The sequence below is a fragment of the Diceros bicornis genome, chromosome 40 (assembly GCF_020826845.1).
Source record: "Diceros bicornis minor isolate mBicDic1 chromosome 40, mDicBic1.mat.cur, whole genome shotgun sequence".
Classification (NCBI taxonomy): Eukaryota; Metazoa; Chordata; class Mammalia; order Perissodactyla; family Rhinocerotidae; genus Diceros; species Diceros bicornis.
This window is the reverse complement of record NC_080779.1, coordinates 15190189-15209106: the sequence shown is the minus strand read 5'-3', so window position 1 is coordinate 15209106 and position 18918 is coordinate 15190189. Positions and strand designations below refer to the sequence as shown.

At 43.9% G+C, this 18918-nt stretch overlaps 1 protein-coding gene across 1 annotated transcript in view; it reads left to right on the top strand.

Moving 5' to 3' along the window:
• The first annotated feature begins 7814 nt into the window (after positions 1-7814).
• The window catches only part of VWA3B (von Willebrand factor A domain containing 3B), a 184528-nt gene continuing 173424 nt past the window's right edge, over positions 7815-18918 (top strand). The window contains exons 1-4 of the mRNA XM_058534636.1: positions 7815-8033; positions 11599-11693; positions 13536-13786; positions 15357-15516. Coding sequence (XP_058390619.1) covers positions 7838-8033; positions 11599-11693; positions 13536-13786; positions 15357-15516 — 702 coding nt within the window. The 5' untranslated portion in view covers positions 7815-7837. The remainder of the gene's footprint in view (positions 8034-11598; positions 11694-13535; positions 13787-15356; positions 15517-18918) is intronic.

Here is an 18918-nt window from a genome sequence, read left to right as displayed (position 1 = left end):
CCAAGAGCATAGTAATGACAATTGACGCTCTGAGTCTGGACAGGTGGAGAGAAATTATTGAGGCTGGAGTGTCCCTGAGAGGCTTTGTGAAGAGAGAGGAGCTTGAGCTGACCCTGAAGGACCCGGGGGGATGTGGTAGTGGCTACCAACCTGTGGTAGTCCAGGTGAAGGGGATGGTTTGAGTAAAGGTATCCGTGGTCAGAGGTAGGGACCAGGTTAGGCTCTCTGCTGGGAGGGTTTGAGTTGTGGGCAAAGAGGCTGAAAGTATAATCTGGGCCCTGAATGGTAAACTCAGGTTAGACGTTAATTTAAGGATGGGAGTGATACGCTAAATGTCAATTACTGAGGTCGAGGGTAGGATACAAATGATCTGTAAAAATGTAAATTCAAAACAAATCTGTTAAAGTTCAGTACAATGGTAGATCACAACTGTGCTAAAAGTATCCTAATTCCAGGCCACTCAGCAAGCAAAAATGAGGTGCACCATCCTGTGGCTAGCTGACCTGCAGTCCGTACCAGCTATGCAACACTTCCAATTAACCTAAACTTCCGCTCACTGATCTGTCTACAATTTAAGTAATTAATTAAGTAAACTTTTCATAGGAACTAATGCTTATAGGCACAAAAACAGAATTGACAGAAGCACAGAGTTATGTGCAGTTTCTTGCATATAAGTGGCAAGCGCCCCAGGGATGGGAGAATTCATGGGGTGAAGGTGGGGACAGGAGTGCTGGTGCGACTACGTAAGGCAGCGGGTTTGACCTCGCGGGCGCTATGCGCTCTGTCTCACTCACGTGATCCTATAATATTAGTCTGGCAGGGTGTGGGCAGCAGGGATTGAGGCGGCATTGCCACATGTGGGCGTGGCCGCTGTGCTACTTCCCTCCTGAACAGAACGTTTAGTACTCAACACTGAGTGTTGGTTTCTGGTGGTGCAGCTAGCAGGTGTCATTTGCAGGGCCCATGGTATACAATCTGATAACTCTGGTGAATGATTTGTGATCTGAGACCAAACCTTTCAGTACTTTTAAAGTTACAAAGGCATTTAAAAAATGTAGGAGAGCTAGCCCTGATGGCTTAGTGGTTAGATTTCCGTGGGCTCTGCTTGGGCCGCCTGGGTTGGGCTCCCAGTGGGAACCGCATCACTGCCGGTTCCCGGGCAGAACCACACCGCTGTCTGTCAGTAGCCATGCTGTGGCTTCCACTCACATAGAAAAACCTGAAGAACTTACAACTAGAATATACAACTGTGTACTGGGGCTTTGGGGAGGAAAAAAAAGAGAAAGATTGGCAACAGATGTTAGCTTAGGGCGAATCTTTCCCAGGCGCCCCTCCCCCCCAAAAAAGTAGGAAAAATAAACCCCTATGGATGAAGTAGACGTTTCTGTTAAAGACAGAATTACTCAGTTCTAATATTAACTATGTTTTATTAGATCTTTGACTCAAAAACCTACAAATGATCTGGTCACTTCTTGAATTTTAAAATCTAAAACACAGTTTAATATCCTAGTATAGTAAAACAATACTTGCCTGTGGGATCTTTTATTAAGGGTTTAAGGATGCTTTTCATAAGCACAGTTTTATTTCCGAGTGACTGAAAAATCACAGGCATATATTTTGAGCTCTTTGATTACCTGATAAGGTAAAAAGAAAACAAGGGTTAAAAATAAAGCAGAATGGAGAAAATAATGCCTATAGGAATACTCATATCTAATAGAGGACAGTATTTTTGGTCACCGCAGCCCGCGCCTCCAAAATTGCAAATTTGCAAAAGTGCAGCTCACTGTCCCTCGGGTCTCAGCTCCACTGTGGCTCCACGGCTGAGCGATTTACAACTAACTGTCCCACCTCTTTAAGCTTCTTTCCCTCAACTGTAAAGCGAAGAAAATCTCTCTTCACAGCGTTGGGGTGAAAATGAAACAAAATCACGCAGGGGAACGTGCTCTGTAGGCTGCAAAGTACGTAGAGAAGTTAATTGCAACGCTTCCTCCAGCGTGCTGGCTTCCCCCTCGCCTTCGGCGCCTTCCTCCACAATCTGCTGGCGCCCTCGCCCCTTACCCGGGCTCGTCTGTGTGTTTACGCATTTGTTCATTTAATTAATTAATATTCACCACCGTTGTTAATTTCCCCGATGACAGCAGGCGCAGGAAACAGTGCCATCCTCCCCGCCCCCCGGCGTGGGGCCCTTGCTTCGGGCCCGAGACGGAGGTCGTGGGCCCCTTGGGGATTCCGCTCACCTGCTATCCCCACCGCGCCCAGGAGCCCGCCTCGGAGCCCCGCCCCTCGGCCCCTGGCCCCGCCTCCGCGGCGCGCGCTCCGTGGGCGGGGCCGGCTCGGGGAGCCGCGCCGTGATTGGCGGTGTCCGAGCAACCGCGGCGACGCCGTGAGCCGCAGGCCGCGCGCATCGCGCGCGGGTCACAGAGCATCGAACGGCTGGAATCCTTTGCGCCAAGCGCGGACCCTTCGCCCGCGGGAATCGCCGCTTTACCAGCCGGCGGGATGTGTACCTCGCCCGCCCTCTCGGGTCAGACGGCCCCCGGAGGATGGCAGGGGGGCTGCTGAACAGGAACCGCCTTGTTTTTCGTCTGCCTTTGCCTAGTAAGTGTGGGATGCGATCCTGTCCACGCCAGAACCTCGGAGGTGCTGAGGTTTCCGACAGGCTGCGTAGGGAAATCTTGGAATTACACAGTTTCCCAGCTGGACTTACAGATGTGGAAACAGGCCCAGTAAAACTCAGCGACTTGCCCGGACTCACTTAACTATTTGGTTCTGGGGTCAGGCCAAGAAACAGGGTACCCGAACCCTCCTACTGCGCAGCTCTTTCCACCATACCTCACCCCCAGCGAAAGCTCGGCCAGCCGCTCTAGTGGAGAACCAGCTTTCCTAGTTTCTGTCTTATCACAGGCCAACAGTAACAAGAAGGTGAAGTCCACTTGGGCTTTGGAGGTGATACAAGAACATGAGAAATTTATTTTTAAGGAAATAGTGATAATGTGAATAGTCTAAAACCGAAAGCGCTCTGCTTGGATTAAAGCTTTCTACGACTTTCTGTCCCAGAATGTCCTCTGGCTCTCTCCCGTTCTCCCACACGTATGTGGTTTTCACAATCACATCACTAAGATGAGCCCCATTTTCTAATCTAATTAAGCTTAGATTAGATTTTAGCTTTAGCTAAATCAGATTTAGATTTAGATTTAGCTTCCCCCTGGAAGAGTTTTCCCTTCATCTTCTTGGGCGCTCTTGGTTTCTTTCGCCTCAGCAATGAACTTCCCTCTAAATCACCCTAATTATTCTTCAATTTTCTTTCCTTGGCCCTATTTTCTCAGCTGTGGGACAGTCCGTTTCAGCCTCCCTGACTCTGCCCACATTATTTGAGCACATAAGATCACAGCCTAGCCTTGCCCCTCAAGGGCAGAAGAATAGAGGGGAGGGAGATTAAGGATTTCTGGGGGACTGTTGCCGCAGGATACCCACGGGGCTTCATCCCAGCCTCCTTTCTTTCTGGAGTAATCATAATTCAAAACTCACATAAATCACAAGGTACACCCACCTAGCCCAGACTTCTTTTTCAGCAACTAACAAGGATATAGGAAGTTTTGGGTGTTGATAATAAAGCAGGTAGAAGTATACCAAATATTTAAGCTGAATTCATGGACTCTATGTCATGCATTGTGCCTCAACCTCAGACCATATAGGACCTACTTTGTAAAGCCATGAGGACTGCCACAAAGTGCTCTCCTCAGGACAGCTGTGGGGCATCTCTTGGCTGCCCACTATAGGCAGACTGGAGCAACACAGGCTGGCTGTACACAGAGCCCCTAGTTCCCTTGGTTGGGGCCTTTGGACTTGCGCCAGCTTAACCTGTTTTTCCCAAAAACTCTGTCTACTTGTCCCTGCCTTCAGCTCAAACTTTCATTTCCTTTTTTTTCTTTTTTCTCTTTTTCCATTTATACTTTCTCTTTCTATTTAGGAAATCCCTTCCTATTTCCCCAGACTTTGGTTCTTGGGATAGCTTTTAAAACTTAGGGCAATCCTCAACTTTGATTTGTTGTTTCTTACCTCTGGATTCCTCTGTTCCCCAATTTGTAATAACCTCAGAAGAAGAAACTCCGAATTATAATAGTGATAATAATAACACAGTAATATCCAGAAAATAATATGTCTCTGTCAGAGACAGCTATTTCTTGATCTTAGCCTTGTTTGAAAAATCAGGATTCTCAGTAATTCTGAGGGATGAATTTAATTCATCTGAACACCCATACAAAGTGCGCTGTGCTGAGGACGTTCATGTAGTCTGTCTGTAGTCACCGAACCTTCTTTCAGTCTAGAGAGGATGCACCTGAAGTGCCCGAGGCCATATTGGTGAAGTGTCAAAGCAAAAGCTAGGGCTTTCCCAGGGGGAGGCTGCAGAAGCTTGGTGAGGTGGTCTGGAGAGGCTTACTGGAGTAGGCAGGGTTTGGAATGGGCCCTGAGGGCTAAGATTGCACCCAGGAGAACTGCCCGAGAGCACTTCGGAGGTGGGAGAGCAGGCGGGCTGTGTGTGGAGGGGCTGCTGTGTCAGGACACTTGGCAGCGTGGCTCCAGCAGGCTCCCTTGCTCTGATAGAGCAGCTCTTCTTCCGTTTGAGCAGAACCATCCCTTCTGTTGGGAGATGCCTTTTCTCTCTTTCTTGCTCTGTTTCCTCTGGGGAAGTTCCATTTTCCAGTTGCTTTCATTTCCAACAATATGGGTATTCTCAGGCTTAAAAACCCTGAGTCAAGATGTGAATCAGAATGACTTGTACCTGTTCTCAGATTCGATAGAGCCGAGCAGACTTTTTTTTCTATTTAATTTCTTAAGTCTTGTGAGTCCAGAAGGGACTAGGGCGTGCACCTTAGCTGGAGGATTCAGTCGCCTTTTGTTTGGAATCAAGAACGTGTCCCTTTGGCTTAAAAACAAAACCTGTGACTCTTCTGAGACCTTCTTTAAGGTTCCAAAATCCAGTTTAGGAGCCTTAGTAGGACAGTTTATGTAGCTTAGCTCCCTCTAGTAAGAACATAGGAGGTGAGTGAGTGTGTTTGGGAAAGGGAAAGATTAATGGGAAATGATGAAATAGCCAAAAATCTTTATTCTGAGCTTCCTTTTCTTGTTTCTATAGGCGCCATTAGCCAAATTTAGAAGTTCTTCAGCTGGCAGTCTTTGTTGGGTGCATCTCAGAAAGAAAGTGGAAGCACGTTAGTCTGCCCTCCTTGTTGTTTTCATGTTCTGTGATTCTAAAGGAGGAGGAGGAACAGCCCAAACCTCATAGCTCAGTGTGACTGGGGACTTGGGGGGTAAAAGGTACTTGGAGTAGAAGTGGGCGTATGAAACCAAGCACAAGTACTGAAGGATAGTGACTTTTCAGTAATTTATTTGTACATAGCTCTTTCCAATATATCAAGTGCTTATCTGTGCATAACTCCTGAATCACCGTGTTTGTTCCTTGCAGTAGCCCTGGGGGTCAAGGCGTGCAGGTGGTGTTACCATTGCAGAAAGGAGGAGTCACTTGTCTAAGGACGGACCTACACAGAGTTTTCATTCTAGACTTTCCCACTCCTACATGATGCTCTCCAAGTACTATGGTAACATCCTCATCATATTAAACCCTTGTAGAAAGAAGGCAAGATCTTCACAGTATGAGTTTGTGTACCTTTGGAGTTCAACATACGTGGACAATACAAATTCTCATAAACCTTAAAATGGAAATCATTATCTTTGGAAAGGACGAGCCGGGATGCTTATTGAGCCTGAGCTCTGAGAATAAAGGTTAGTGCTCTGTCTTCAGTGAGGACCCAGGAGCCCTAGTAGAAAGCAGTCCTGGAAGGCAGTCCATCGGTAGGCTTGTCGTCTAGGACCCGGCTGGAGGAGGTCAGTTATGGCGATAGCAGAGTGCTCAAGAAATGGCTTTGACTCCTGCTTCTGCCACTTACTGGCTGTGGGTCCTGAACAACGTCTTTAAATTCTCAAAGCTTCTGATTCCTCAAATGTAAGTGGGATGTTAGTGCATAACTGATACGGTTATGAAGAATTTATGAGGTAGTGCATAGAGAAAGCTGATCCCACTGCCTGCCCAACAAATGGAAGTTGCTGCTGTTGTTTCTATTATAGTGAAGGCCGCAGAACACAGACTCTAGAGCCAGATGACCTGGGTTAGAATTTCAGTTACACCCCTACCAGCTGTGAGATCGTGGGCAAGTCAGTTAACCACTCTCTGTCTTGGTTTCCTCATCTGTAAAATGGGAATAACAGTACTACCTACCTCATGAAGTTATTAGAAGGATTAAGTGTATACTATACAGAATATACATAAAGTCAAATGTGTTTGCTAACAGTAATACTCCTAAGGTCTTTTCACAAAACCTCCCTAGCTTGGGTCCAACTGATTTCTGTGTTTGACTGAATTTTCATGTCTTAGCACCGAGACTTTCAGGAAATACAGTTTTACGAATGGGAAAAGGGAGTATTTCCATTGTCGAAAAGTTTTACAGTCCAGGGAACAGGTTTATGTGCACTGCACACTCTGGACACAGAGGTAAGCAGAGCTTTCTGTTCTCTCTCCACGTCACCAGGCTCTACCTGATGTGGGGAGCGGGTTAAGATTGCATTACAGCTTGGCCACGCCTTTCCTCTTGTGCACACTGGCTGTTTTCAGGGAGGTCTGGATAACTTTAATAGCCAGCCCTGGCGGTCTGGTGGTGAAGACTCAGCGCTCTCACTGCCGCAGCCCCGGTGCATTTCCCCGCTCAGGGAACCACACCACCCATCTGTCGGTTGTCATCCAGTGGCAGCTGCATGTTGCTGTGATGCTGACAGCTATGCCACCGGTATTTCAAATACCAGCAGGGTCACCCATGGTGGACATGTTTCAGTGGAGCTTCCAGACTAGACAGACTAGGAAGAAGGACCTGGCCACCCACTTCCAAAAAAATTGGCCATGAAAATCCTGTGAATGCAGCAGAGCATTGTCTGATATGGTGCCAGAAGGTGAGAGGATGGCACAAAAAGACCGGGCAGGGTTCTGCTCTGCTGTGCACAGGGTTGCTGGGAGTTGGAATGGGCTCCACGGCACTAACAACAAGATAAGTTTAATATGTTTCATATTGCCTTGAGTCTGGTTGGTCCCAGAACTTCTGGCTACGTGAGCCAGAATGTTTAAGTCCAACTTTAAAGTCCCAGAGAATAAAACATTTGGAAGGCGAATCCATGTATTCCAGCTGGGCTGAGCCGAGGTCTGGCTCCCACCCTGTCGCTAGCTCCCAGTTAGCCACTGCGCCTGCAGAACAGCTGTTTCCTCTCAGGGTTTTATCCTCTTTGGAAGCCAAAGGTCAGGTGTGATTATAATTGAAATACTGATGTGTAATGAAGGTTCAGGAGCCATTGTTAGTGTTCCAAAATGGAAGAGCTTTGCATTTTTCTGGTTATAAAAGTAAATCCTATTTTAGAAATGTTTAAATAATGCCAAAATTTAAACAATGTAGAAAAGGCAAAAACCACACATATTCCCACCATACAGAGAAAACTACTGTAAACCTCTTGACGTATGTCTTTTTAGATGTTTTTCTGTGTGTATATGGGTATGTGCATATGAATATGGTGTATTGAATTTTATGGATATCTCTTAGCAATATATGAGATATCTTCTTTGCCAACAAATATACATCTACGATATAATTTTTAACTGATAGAATTCCACTTCGTGGATGTACTGCAATTTATATTAAACCAATCCTCGATGTTAAATTGTTTCCAAGTTTTCAGGAAGTCTGGTTTGACAATTTCCTTTACAGGAGGTCCCTGTGAATTAGATTCTAGTTCAGAGATGGAGATGTCAGGCTCATTTTCTACCATCTCTGAGGAGCAGCTGTGGAGGCAAGAGGGAAGGAGCAACACCACAACAGACTTGGTTGAGCAGAGTCTCATCTCATCTGAGGAATGGCTTCAACTGCATGGGCTTAAGAGCAACAAATTGACCTTGAAGCAGATTTTGTCACAGATTGGATTCCCACATTGTGAAGGTATAGTACTCATAAAGCAACGCTGGCTGGAAATCCCAACCAGCATGCTGCCCTTTAGCCTTTGAGGAGGCTGCATCAGTTCTGAAGTTCCCTCAAAAACCACAGGTCTCTGATCTCGTTTTGATCCAATGTCCTTATCGGTAAAAAATGTGTACGGACCCCTACTATGTGTATATTATATAAATGTACAAGGGTCAATCCACATATTAAATATTAGTAATGCTTAAGTTCATTCTTTCATCTTTTAAAGATGATATAAAAGATAAATAGAAGTTATTTGTCTTTATCCATAACCCAGCAGACATCTCTCTCATCTCCTGGGTTGTGCAACCCCCTTTTGGAGGCTATTGATTAAGACTAGCTGTGTGTGGTTTCGGGCAGAACATGCTATGTTCCTCTTGTGGCCTGCCTTATGGTCTGGTTTTTTCTAAATGCATTGCTTAGAATGTTGGTTCTCAATTCCCAGTAGTACTGCCCTCCCACAGGGAGTATGGAAATGTGTGAGGGTGTGTTTTTTTGAAGACATATTGACTTGAGTTGCCACTGAAATATAGGGCCTGGGGACCAGGAGTGCTGAGTGTCTTACCATGTGTGTGATAGCCCACCCAGCAGGGTGTCCTATATAACATGTCAGTAGCACCCCAGCTGTGGAGCACTCCCTCAGTCAGGGCAATTTCCATTACTAGGATTTTACTCAGTAATTCTGAATTGGTCAATTAACTAATTAACCAGTTAAACAAATATTTATTAAGCAGCCATTAATACCATGTTTTTCTGAGATTTCACCAATTCCCTTGGCAGCTTTCTTCCATGCTGGTGATAAGGGAGGTCTAGGGGATGTAGTTGTTACAGACTGATCCGGAGGCCCATCCTAATGGCAGGGCCTTGTTCTTCAGGGCTCAGGCTATGCTGTCTTATTTATCCTTCCACAAGGGCTAGTACAGTCCTGTACCATCTAAATACCTTTTGAGGGGGGGTCTGCCAGAGTCAGGGTCTATGGGATTTCTATATAAGGAAACAAACTGAAAGCAGTTTTATCTCATATTTCAAATGATTACAATCCAGTCATTAATATTAGCAAAAATAACAATTCTTTATATTTTGTCAAAGATTTTTCCATCTAAGATCATGAAGGATGTTGCTGTGTGCTTTTCTTTTCTTTTAATGCCCTTGTCAGTCTTTGGCATCAGAATTGTGCTGGCCTCATAAAATGATTTGGAAGTATTCCCTCCTCCTTTATGTTCTGATGGTGCTTTTACACGATTGATACTATTTCTTCTTTAAGTGTGATAGAACTCACCAGTGAAACTTATCTGAGCCTGGAGTTTTGTTTGAACGAAAAGTTTGAGAAGAAATTCAATTTCTGGCATAGACATAGAGCTATTCAGATTTTCTCTTTCATTATGCCAGTTTTGGGAAGCTGTGTTTTTCAAGGAATTTGTTCACTTCATCAGTGTTTTCTAATATATTGGCAAAACATTGTTCATAATATTGCCTTAACATTTTTTTTAATGCATGTAGACTCGGTAGTGATGTCCCCTCTTTCATTCTTGATATTGATAATTTGTGTTTTTTCTCACTTTTTTTCTTAATAAGCCGTGTTAGGGGTATATTATAACTCCTTTCAAAGAACCAAATTTGGGTTTATTGATTGTTTTCTATTCTTTGTTTTCTATTTCGTTGACATCTGCTTTGATATTTATTATTTATTTCCTTCTACTTACTTTGAGTTTAATTTGCATGTATTTTTCTAGTTTTTAATATGTCATTTAAAATTCTAAGTATTCCTCCAAACAATGCTTTAGATGAGGCCCATACATCTTGATAGGTAGTGTTTTCATTATTATTGAGTTCAAAATATTTTCTCTTGTGACTTTTTTCTTTGATTCGTGTTTTTAAGAGATATGTTGTTTAATTTCCAAATATTTTAGGACTTTTAAAGATATCTTGTTTTTGTTGGATTTCTAATTTAATTCTATTAAGGTCAGAGAACATAAGATTTTAGTCTTTTGAAATTTACCGAGATTTGTTTTATGGCCCAGCATGTATCTTGGCGAACATCTCATACACACTTGAAAAGAATGTGTATTCTGCAGTTGTTAATATTTATAAATGTTAATTAGGCCCAGATGGTTGATAGTATTGTAGAGATGTTCTATATTATCTAGTGGATTGTCCATTTCTCCCTTTAGTTCTGCAGTTTTGTTCGTGTAGTTTGACGCTCTAAATGCATACGCCTATTCTTGATTGCTCTCTAGTGCCTTAAAGTAGCTATTTTTATATTTTGTCCAGAATTTATAATTTTTTCTGTGTGAGGGTTAGCCAATAAAATATACTGCACCATTATTGGATGCAGAACTCACATGCCTTACGTTTTAATTGGCAGCACAGCTTATAGAGTCCTCCATAGACTCATCTCCTTCAATCCTCAAAAAACAGCCCCCTCTCCTGGCTCCAGATAAATGTCTTAGGTAAAGAGAGAATGCTGATGGTGGTTTGAAGTTGCTCTATCAATATCAGTTAAGGCGTTGAAATCTTAGAAATGGAGATTTTTTGAGTTTGAGAGGTTTATTGAGGGAAGTTATTGCTGATGAAATTCAAGTATTTATTTTTTACTGTTACTATTATGATCATTGAACATCAAGACTTGTAAATTTTATCACCTCTGGTGATTTGGGATCAAGCCTGGCCAGGGAGGCTGTAAAATTCAGCCTTGCCCTTTCTGCCTTTCCAAAGTAGGCTGTTATCCTGCCTCCCTAGAAAGGCAGAGGAAAGGAATTGCTGGATCCAAGAGTACCACCATTCTCTGTCCCACCTTTGGGACTTAATAATAACAACATCAATACAATAATCATCACAATAAAAATATCTCTGCGAAGCCTTACCTCATCTTCTGTCCTGCCAAGTCATAGTCCTTGACGCCTTTCTGTATCCTTCTGTTAGTTCCATGAAGGAGTAGAAGTATGTTTCAGGCAGCATTGTATTGCCCTCCTGTAAGCACTGTGCTTCGCACACAGTAGGTGCTCAATAAGTGTTTGTGCAATGGGTCTTGAATAGCTGAGCATATAATTTGAGAAGAAAGTCTTGTGGTTTTGACATTCTGTATGAGTATTCTGAATCCATTACCTGTTTGCTTCATTTCACTCATTTATTCATGAACCCCCACTTAAGAGAACAATAGATAATATCTAAGTTTAAGTTTTAAAATTCTAAAAACTAAGTCCAAGTCCTGAATAAAAGCTTTTGGGAATTAAACACAATTTCTTTGTTGTCTTTTTGACCTTTGCCTTAATCATTCTGGACAAAAGAACCAGGAAACCAAGAAACAAACCCTGTTCTTCCTCCCCGTTCATTCATACGTTAAAGGATTACGCACGTCATAAACAGTTACATTTATCATAGCACCTAGGAACACTCCCTTATTTAGAACAGAATACGAAGCATCACAGATTGTTGGTATCACTGGGGATATATTTTGAATGATGCCAGAGAAAAGCATTTTGAAATAAGAACAAGAAACTTTGATAAGACACCATTTTGAATGCTTCTCTTTATAAAAATGCAGACTATGTGACTTCTCTGGGGAGACTTGTGGCTTCCCGGTATGCAGATGGCCTGTTTCCACGGTTCTACAGAGCAGAAGATGGCAAAGTATACAATGTAAGTCAGAGTTCCCTCGAGGGACAGGCCCTGTGACAGGATGCTGAGCTCTGGGAGCAGTCTGCCCGGAGAGGCTCACAATGCTTTGCACTGATGCAGCGGAGCCAATGCCTTATCAGGGCTGGAGGTTTTCTTCTGGATGTGTGCGGAGTGATGAAAGTCATGGCCATGGACCTGGGGAGGGAAGCACTTGACCCCTTAGAGATGAGTGCAGAAACTCTTGAGCAGAGGTAACCTGTGCATATCAACACTTTGTTTTGCCTTGAAAATAAAGAAAAAAATCGGTATGACAGAGGTTAGCTGAAAGGCAAGAGCAAGGTGCTGTTACCTGACAGATGCACTAGGAATAGAGGGCAGCTTTTGCACATAGTAGTGGACCGAGAGCGAGCGGGACCTCTTAGTGGAGTGCTTCATTCCCAGCAATTCAGCACATGCTCCTTGTGCCCCCACAACGTGTCAGGCCTTGTGGACACCCTGGCCCACCAAAGGGAGCTCACAGAGACACATGTCCCATCACATCACTTTATGGCTGTTTGTTCCTGTCAATCACATCCATGGACCACTGGGACTGTTATTTCTTAATACTTAAAAAATTTACATTACTTTATACTTAGCATGGTCCTGAGAAATAATATCCATGGAATCTTGAGTTTGGTGTGCTAAATATGTTTTTTATCTGAACCACATTAAAATCAGTACAGAACTATTGAAAATGTCTGTCTTTGCCACCTAATTCCACCTCCACAGCCCCTGTGACACGGCCCCACCCTGATTTCTGTGTTATGGTGGAGACTTGTAGTAAACGCTGTGAATGCTGCTGAGGGAGTTGGAATTCTGCCTTAAGGAGCCAGGGAAAGCAGCAGGAAGTGATGCCAGAGCTTGAGGAATAAGCTTGAGAGACACAGAAGGATAGGGTAGGAAAGGAGTTTAAGGCAGAGGGGACAGCATGAGCCAAGGCATGAAAATGTGGAATTACGTGATGTGTTCAGAAAACACATTTTCCATAACAATTTAGGTATTTGGGGGTGATCTGAGGGTTGTTAAAGTTTTTTTTTTTTTTTCAAAGTACCAGATCTTATAAATTTTGATTCTTCACAGAATAGGACACAATTTTTTCTTATTCCTTTTGTATGTCTCCTATCTCCTTATACACTGAAAGGCCTTGCACGCTTGTGCCTGATCTACGTGAACGATGTGTGTATAAGAAATTGCCCACAAGTCTCTGTCACCTTTCAGGGGCAGCCTAGAGGTGTTGGTGGCGGCTATGGGTGATCAAGTGATCCAGGTACAGGGGAGCTTGGCCTGAGAGACAGAAGACCCAGGACAAAGGTCGTGAGCAGGAGGATGAGTCATGGGGCAGCATCTCTCCGAGGAAGCCAGACAGACATGCTGGCATGTTTAGCAGAAATATTTTTGGCATGTTGTACTTAGGAAAACTTTTTAGTGAGTTTTAGTTTTTTGTTGATCTCTCTTTTCTTCTACCTGTGCCTCTGGGCATTTTATGATAAAGATAATTCTGTAACTATAAAGATAAAACATAATCTAGAAACACATTTTTTAAAAAGAGTGCTATATTTTGAATAGAACACATCATCATCTTTTCTTCTGTGAGGAATCATCACAGAAGAAAAGGGTTTTCAGTTCAAAGGCTGGAACACTTCCTCCTGGATTATGGAGGTTTGGAGGGTCATCTACACACTTGTTATTAATGCACAGTTCTTAATGGCAGAGGCCGTGACTCAGTGGGCCGTGTTGTTCTTGAGTGCACTGTGGTTCAGTTGACTTATTTTGGTGAGTTTTTATTTTGTTTTGTTTTGTTTTTTTACTTTTCTTTTCATTAAGTTGACAGCCAAGTCAGAACTTATCTATCAGTTTGTGGAACATTTAACACAAGCTTTGGAGAGCTACAAGCAGCGGATGGACTGGGTCACTAGCAAAAGCCGACAGATTTTTGGTGTCATCTTGGAACAGTGCATCACCATAGTGCTGGATTTTGGCGGCATGCTGGAGGAGGAGCTTAATCTGTGCCAAGATGCTTTAATAATGGTCCTCCAGGAGCAGGTGGCTCACATAGCCAAGTTCAATATCATATGGTGAGTTCCCATAGGAAGGGTATATTTCAGTGAAACGTCATACGTAATTTTCATGTATTTGGAGTTAAGTAGCATAACTAACGTAGTTAGCTCTATGGGGAGGGAGGAGGTATTATCTTGTAATTTCCTAGAGTATATAATTCCAGCAGGAAACCTACAAAGAGTAGATCTTATAAAACTTTTATCTGCTTTGCAATTGGCATCTTAGTTTTAAAATTAGAAGAGATTTAAAAACATACTTTTCTCAATGCATGGCAAAGTCAAAATATAAGAATAAGAAGTATATTGAATATATATTTAAGGCATAAAATACCTTCACATATTTTTAGCTTTCGGCTTGGATAATGAATTCATACTTGTCACAGATTTCACCGTTTTTCAGACTGAGTTTGCAACTCAAGTTGACCTCCCCTGGAAGTTGATCACCTTTAGTCAGAACAACAGGTGGCTGGCTTTATAGAATTTCCCATATTTCAGAGTTTTCACAATCAATTATTTACGGATTCTTGGATTCAAGAGAATTTGGTCTTTAGTGCCAACTTCTCATGTGGAATAGTGGCTGGACCCCCCTGACAGGAAACATCTGGATGAGGAGGGCATCCACCTAATTGAGTTTTTCTTTTATAAGTAAAATATTTTTAGCTAAATAGATGACATCTTTGGGGATGTCATCTATTGTGTTCTATCCAGGTTCCTATTTCTGTCACAGACATATTATTGAAGGAATTCTGTGCTTAAGACGGCAATGCTTTAGCTTTCTTGGAAATGTATGGTATAGCTTTTATGCCACTCAACCAGATTCTCTTCCCAGAGGGGCCACTCAGAGCTGACACAGTGTGAGGCGGCCTCTGCCTCTGGAGGTGGGCTATGAGGGACAAATCGGGCTGATTAGTCCGTGATTCACATAATTCTTATAATTATGAATTCATATATGATTCGTATATTTCATTCAATTATAAACACAGAGATAAATAAATTCAAATGGCTGTTCTTTTGGGGAGGGGTTTCCATCACATTTCCAAGTCCAAACTGAATGATTTAATCAAATTATCCCAGGATTTAAAAGCTTATGCTCTGCTGAACTCAAAATAATACTATTTTGGATTCAAAAAAGGCAACTGGTGGGAATCTTTCAGACCAATGAAAGCAATGTCATAAAAGCATTAGAAATAAAATTTTATGTTAATAAAATTGTTGCTGATTTGCAGATCTTAATGTGTCCTTATAAATTTACTGTCAATAGAAGACAGTTGCTTATAAACCTGCCTGTTTATGAAAACAACTTCCCTCAACAGTTTTAATGCATTTGTTAATGTGTACATTTTTGAGATCTTTTATTCTCCTGTCAACGTTGTTTTTCCTAGTCAGTACAGCTTGTGGAAGGTAATGGTGCTGGAAACCTGTCTTAAACCGCTTGCCTGTTTGGTTGGTAACTTTCAGAGGGCTGGGAGGTGCTTTTTCTTCCTTTCAGCTCTGGTGACGGTAAGTGGCTTGTTGCTCGTAGTTGTGACTGAGGGCCGATGACGATGTTGACCACTGCCCAGTGACAGCCCTGGGTGATTCCTTTCAGGATTTCTCACGAGCCTGTGAAATGGCAGGAAAATGCTGCTCCTGTGACAGAACAGTCCATCGCTGCTGCTGTCCGTTGGGTTGAGGAACTGACTGTTGAGCTGGCTGTGAGTCAGGCTAGCCACCTGGACGCTCTGCTGGAAGCTGGGAAAGACAAAACTGTAAGTGTGCGTGCATGGCTGGCCCCAGGTCACGAAGGTGGCTTCAGGCTTATTTCTTCACACTCAGTATCCTCATACTGCCTTTCGGCTGACCTTGGTCCCTTCCAGCGGCATCCCACAGAGACCCCATCATTAGCTTTGAAGAGCACCATAAGTCTTATTCTGATTCACCTCTAAATTTGCCACGAAGGGAGAAATAGCTGACAGGCCCCAGATGGGGATCAAAATAGCAGCTTTGGTGATGGCAGAGCTGGACCAAACAAAATGAGACTCCCTAATACCTGCCCCTGGGCCTGGCTGGGGTCCCGCTGTGGGGTGATTGGGGCGCAAGGCAGACCCTCATTTAGCCAGTGCCAGGAGAGCCACTTGTTGCTCACAGCCACTGAGCATCAGAGAGGACAGGAGTGAGGCCTAGTTGTGCATCTCTAACATTTTAATTCCACTCTTGCTCTCCTGACACTTAGATCAATCAGCGTCTCTTAGGGAGAGGGGAGGTTAGACACTTCCTCAGAACCCTGAGGATGAGGAAATAGGGTTTCCCCAACATCCATGTTCTGAATCTTTCCCAGTTCCTCTTCTTCACAGGCGGGTCTATCCTGTGCTTTCCAAGGTGAAGTTTATCCAAGCAGGTGAATCATCCCTTTTCAAATGTTAATATATTCATATACGCATTTTGATTGGGACCTTTTAGAAATAAAGGTTTACCTGGAAGAAGTGATTAAATGGTGGTATTTTGTGTTTTTTTAGCCACAGGGTGTGTGTTTTTGGAGTTTTGGAGTTAAGGGTAGTGACAAGTTAGAGAGGAAGTACTCTGGGCAGGCGAGGTCCTTGGGCAAGCCTCAACTCCCTGAGTGGGGTAGGTCTACTTTCCTCTGGGATACAGATACTTAATTAAGATTAATTAATTAATCTTAATACTTAATTGCTTCCTCGACTCAGGACGCCCAGGGATTCTGTAGATTTCAAGCTTTACTCTGCCATCTTAAGAAGTCCTTTCTTGGGCAAGGAGGCCACGTGCTGGCACCTTGAAAGGATGGCCCCCAGTGGTCAGCAGACTGTGTTTATTGATACTGAGGGTGACAGTTTGAAATTGGAAACACATTGTTTATCCTCATGAAGCCGGGGGAACAAATGTTTCCCATTAAAGGAGAGTAAAATACAAGTTACTTTGTTCTTTGGCCTTTCAAGTTCGTTTTCACATCTGTAAAATTTCAAGTGTCTGGACACCGTAATAAGCATTCAAGAAGAAACATTTCACAGGCTCTTGGATGTGTGTGTGTGCATGTGTGTGTGTGAGCACACACATGGGTGTTCTCTCTCTTTGTCTGTTCACCTGGCTACCCTGGTCATAGCTGACTCTGGCGACCTGATGTGACCACAGGATTTCCCGGTGATCTTCATTTTCTATTTTACTTCCCTCTGGTTTGTGCCTTTCCTTTCTCTGGGATTCATCCCTAGCCCGGGAAATATGGAACAACTTAATGGGTTCCAGGGAAATCCTGTGGAAGAAGAAGAACCCAGAAAGAAGCTTCCGGGCACTGAGCATCAAATGCCGCTTCAAAACTCTTGAGAAGAGACTGAGGAGTGCAGGAAATGCAAAACATGCAGACCACAGTGTGCCTCCACCTAGAGCTTGTATTTGGGTGTGGTCCCAAGGAAAATGCTAGTAAAGCAACTGCCTCCTATATGAAAATGCCATGTCCTATGTTTCATGAGGAGTAAAAAGAAAGCATGTGTGTGTGTGGGGCGGAGAGGGGAAGAAGTTCCCGTAGGGCCTGCTCCTCTGCTCTGTGCCCCTCGTGTCTACCCCCGTGAGTTTCAGATTGACCCATGTAGCTGCAGTTTGCTATGAATAGAAAAGACTTAAGGCTTAAGAAACTTTTTGAACGGTAAATCTAAACTCCAGACTTTTCTTACGGATGATAACCTGCTTTGGGTCAGCATGTCCCATGAGGGGGTCCTGAGAGGAACCAAGAAAGTAGGTATTTTCTTGTGTGCAAAGATTGACACAGAAGTTGGGTTTTGTACCAGGTCCACATGAGAGGAAGGGCTGACCATGTGCTTCGTTACGGTGAAGGAGGATGCCCAGAGGCCTCTGGCCTCCTCCAGGACCGGGCTTTGTAACCACAGGTGGACCAGGAAGATTGAACAGAGATGGATGACTGAGGGTGAGCCTTCAAGTGCAAGAGGAGACGGGGCAGAGTGTAGGGTCTTTTTAAATCATGGCTCCAATAATGTCACGTGAAGAGCACTCTTGATAGACGAATTACCGGTGTATTCTGTGGAAAAGCACCTGCTTCCTGGGAAGGGCAGCTTGTGGGGTACTGAGGAAATGTTTGGCAGTTTAGAGGGGCTGGCCTTGTCCTCAGAGCCCAGGTGTGTTGTCTAGCACAGGGTTTCTGCTCTGCAGTGTCCTCTGGTCCTAGGACACATCTTTTGGAAGTTGGTAGCTTCTCTGGCCTTTATGAGGAGGGGTGCTGTGCCAGGAGGCCCTGGAAGGCCTGTTAATCCAGGATTTGAGGGGACTTTAGGAAAGCGAAGGCTGTCTATCCAAAGCCCCGATTCCCAGCTGCCTAAGAAGACTGACTCTGGGGCTTTGCTTCTGCTTTTAGCAGAAGTGCACCTGCCCAGAGGGCACCTGTGTTTCTCTTTGTGTTCTCTCAGCCTCTCTTCCATCCACCTGATAGGGGCAAATTTGTTTCCTTTTTGTTGTTAAATCATATTCACTAGGAGACTAAGTGGGTGAATTAGAGATAGACCCACATGATTCCATAAGGAGCCTTAGCCATTTGCTGGACGGTAAGCTGAAGGACTGGCCACGTCGATCGTGAACTTGGCATTTCATTTATTTCCTTGCAGTGGTTCAAAGAGGCATCCAATCTTTTCACCTTTGTGTCTCGAGCAATGGCAATGCCCAGCAAGGGCCCGATAAATGTTTGCTGAACAGTGAAGGAATGGAAAGGAAATAATATTGATATTCTTGAGGTTGGGGGCTAGATGTGGGTCCAAGGAATTCCCATCCCCAAGCTATGGTACAGATTTGAGTTTTTTTGAGTTGAAGGGAGGTGGTCTGCATGGAACCAGGCAGGTGAATTTGCTGAGCCTGGGTGACTCTGGTGGGGATGGTGGATGGGGACAGGGACCCTGAAGCCTGGGAGGCCAAGAAGTTAGTTGGTGGTGGTCAGGGTGTTAGGAGGGATCTGAGAAGGGAGCTGGATTAATACCATGGGGGCAGTCACCGCCCTGCGGTGATCAGAAAATCAAAATGGGCCAAACCAGGAAAGGGCTGCTGCAGGTGCAAGGAGCATCTGGAAGTTAGATCCACAGTCTGGAGTTGGTCAAAACTGTTGCAATGGTCAAAGTTGTATAAAGAACAAGACAGAATTTTGCTAGACATCTTGC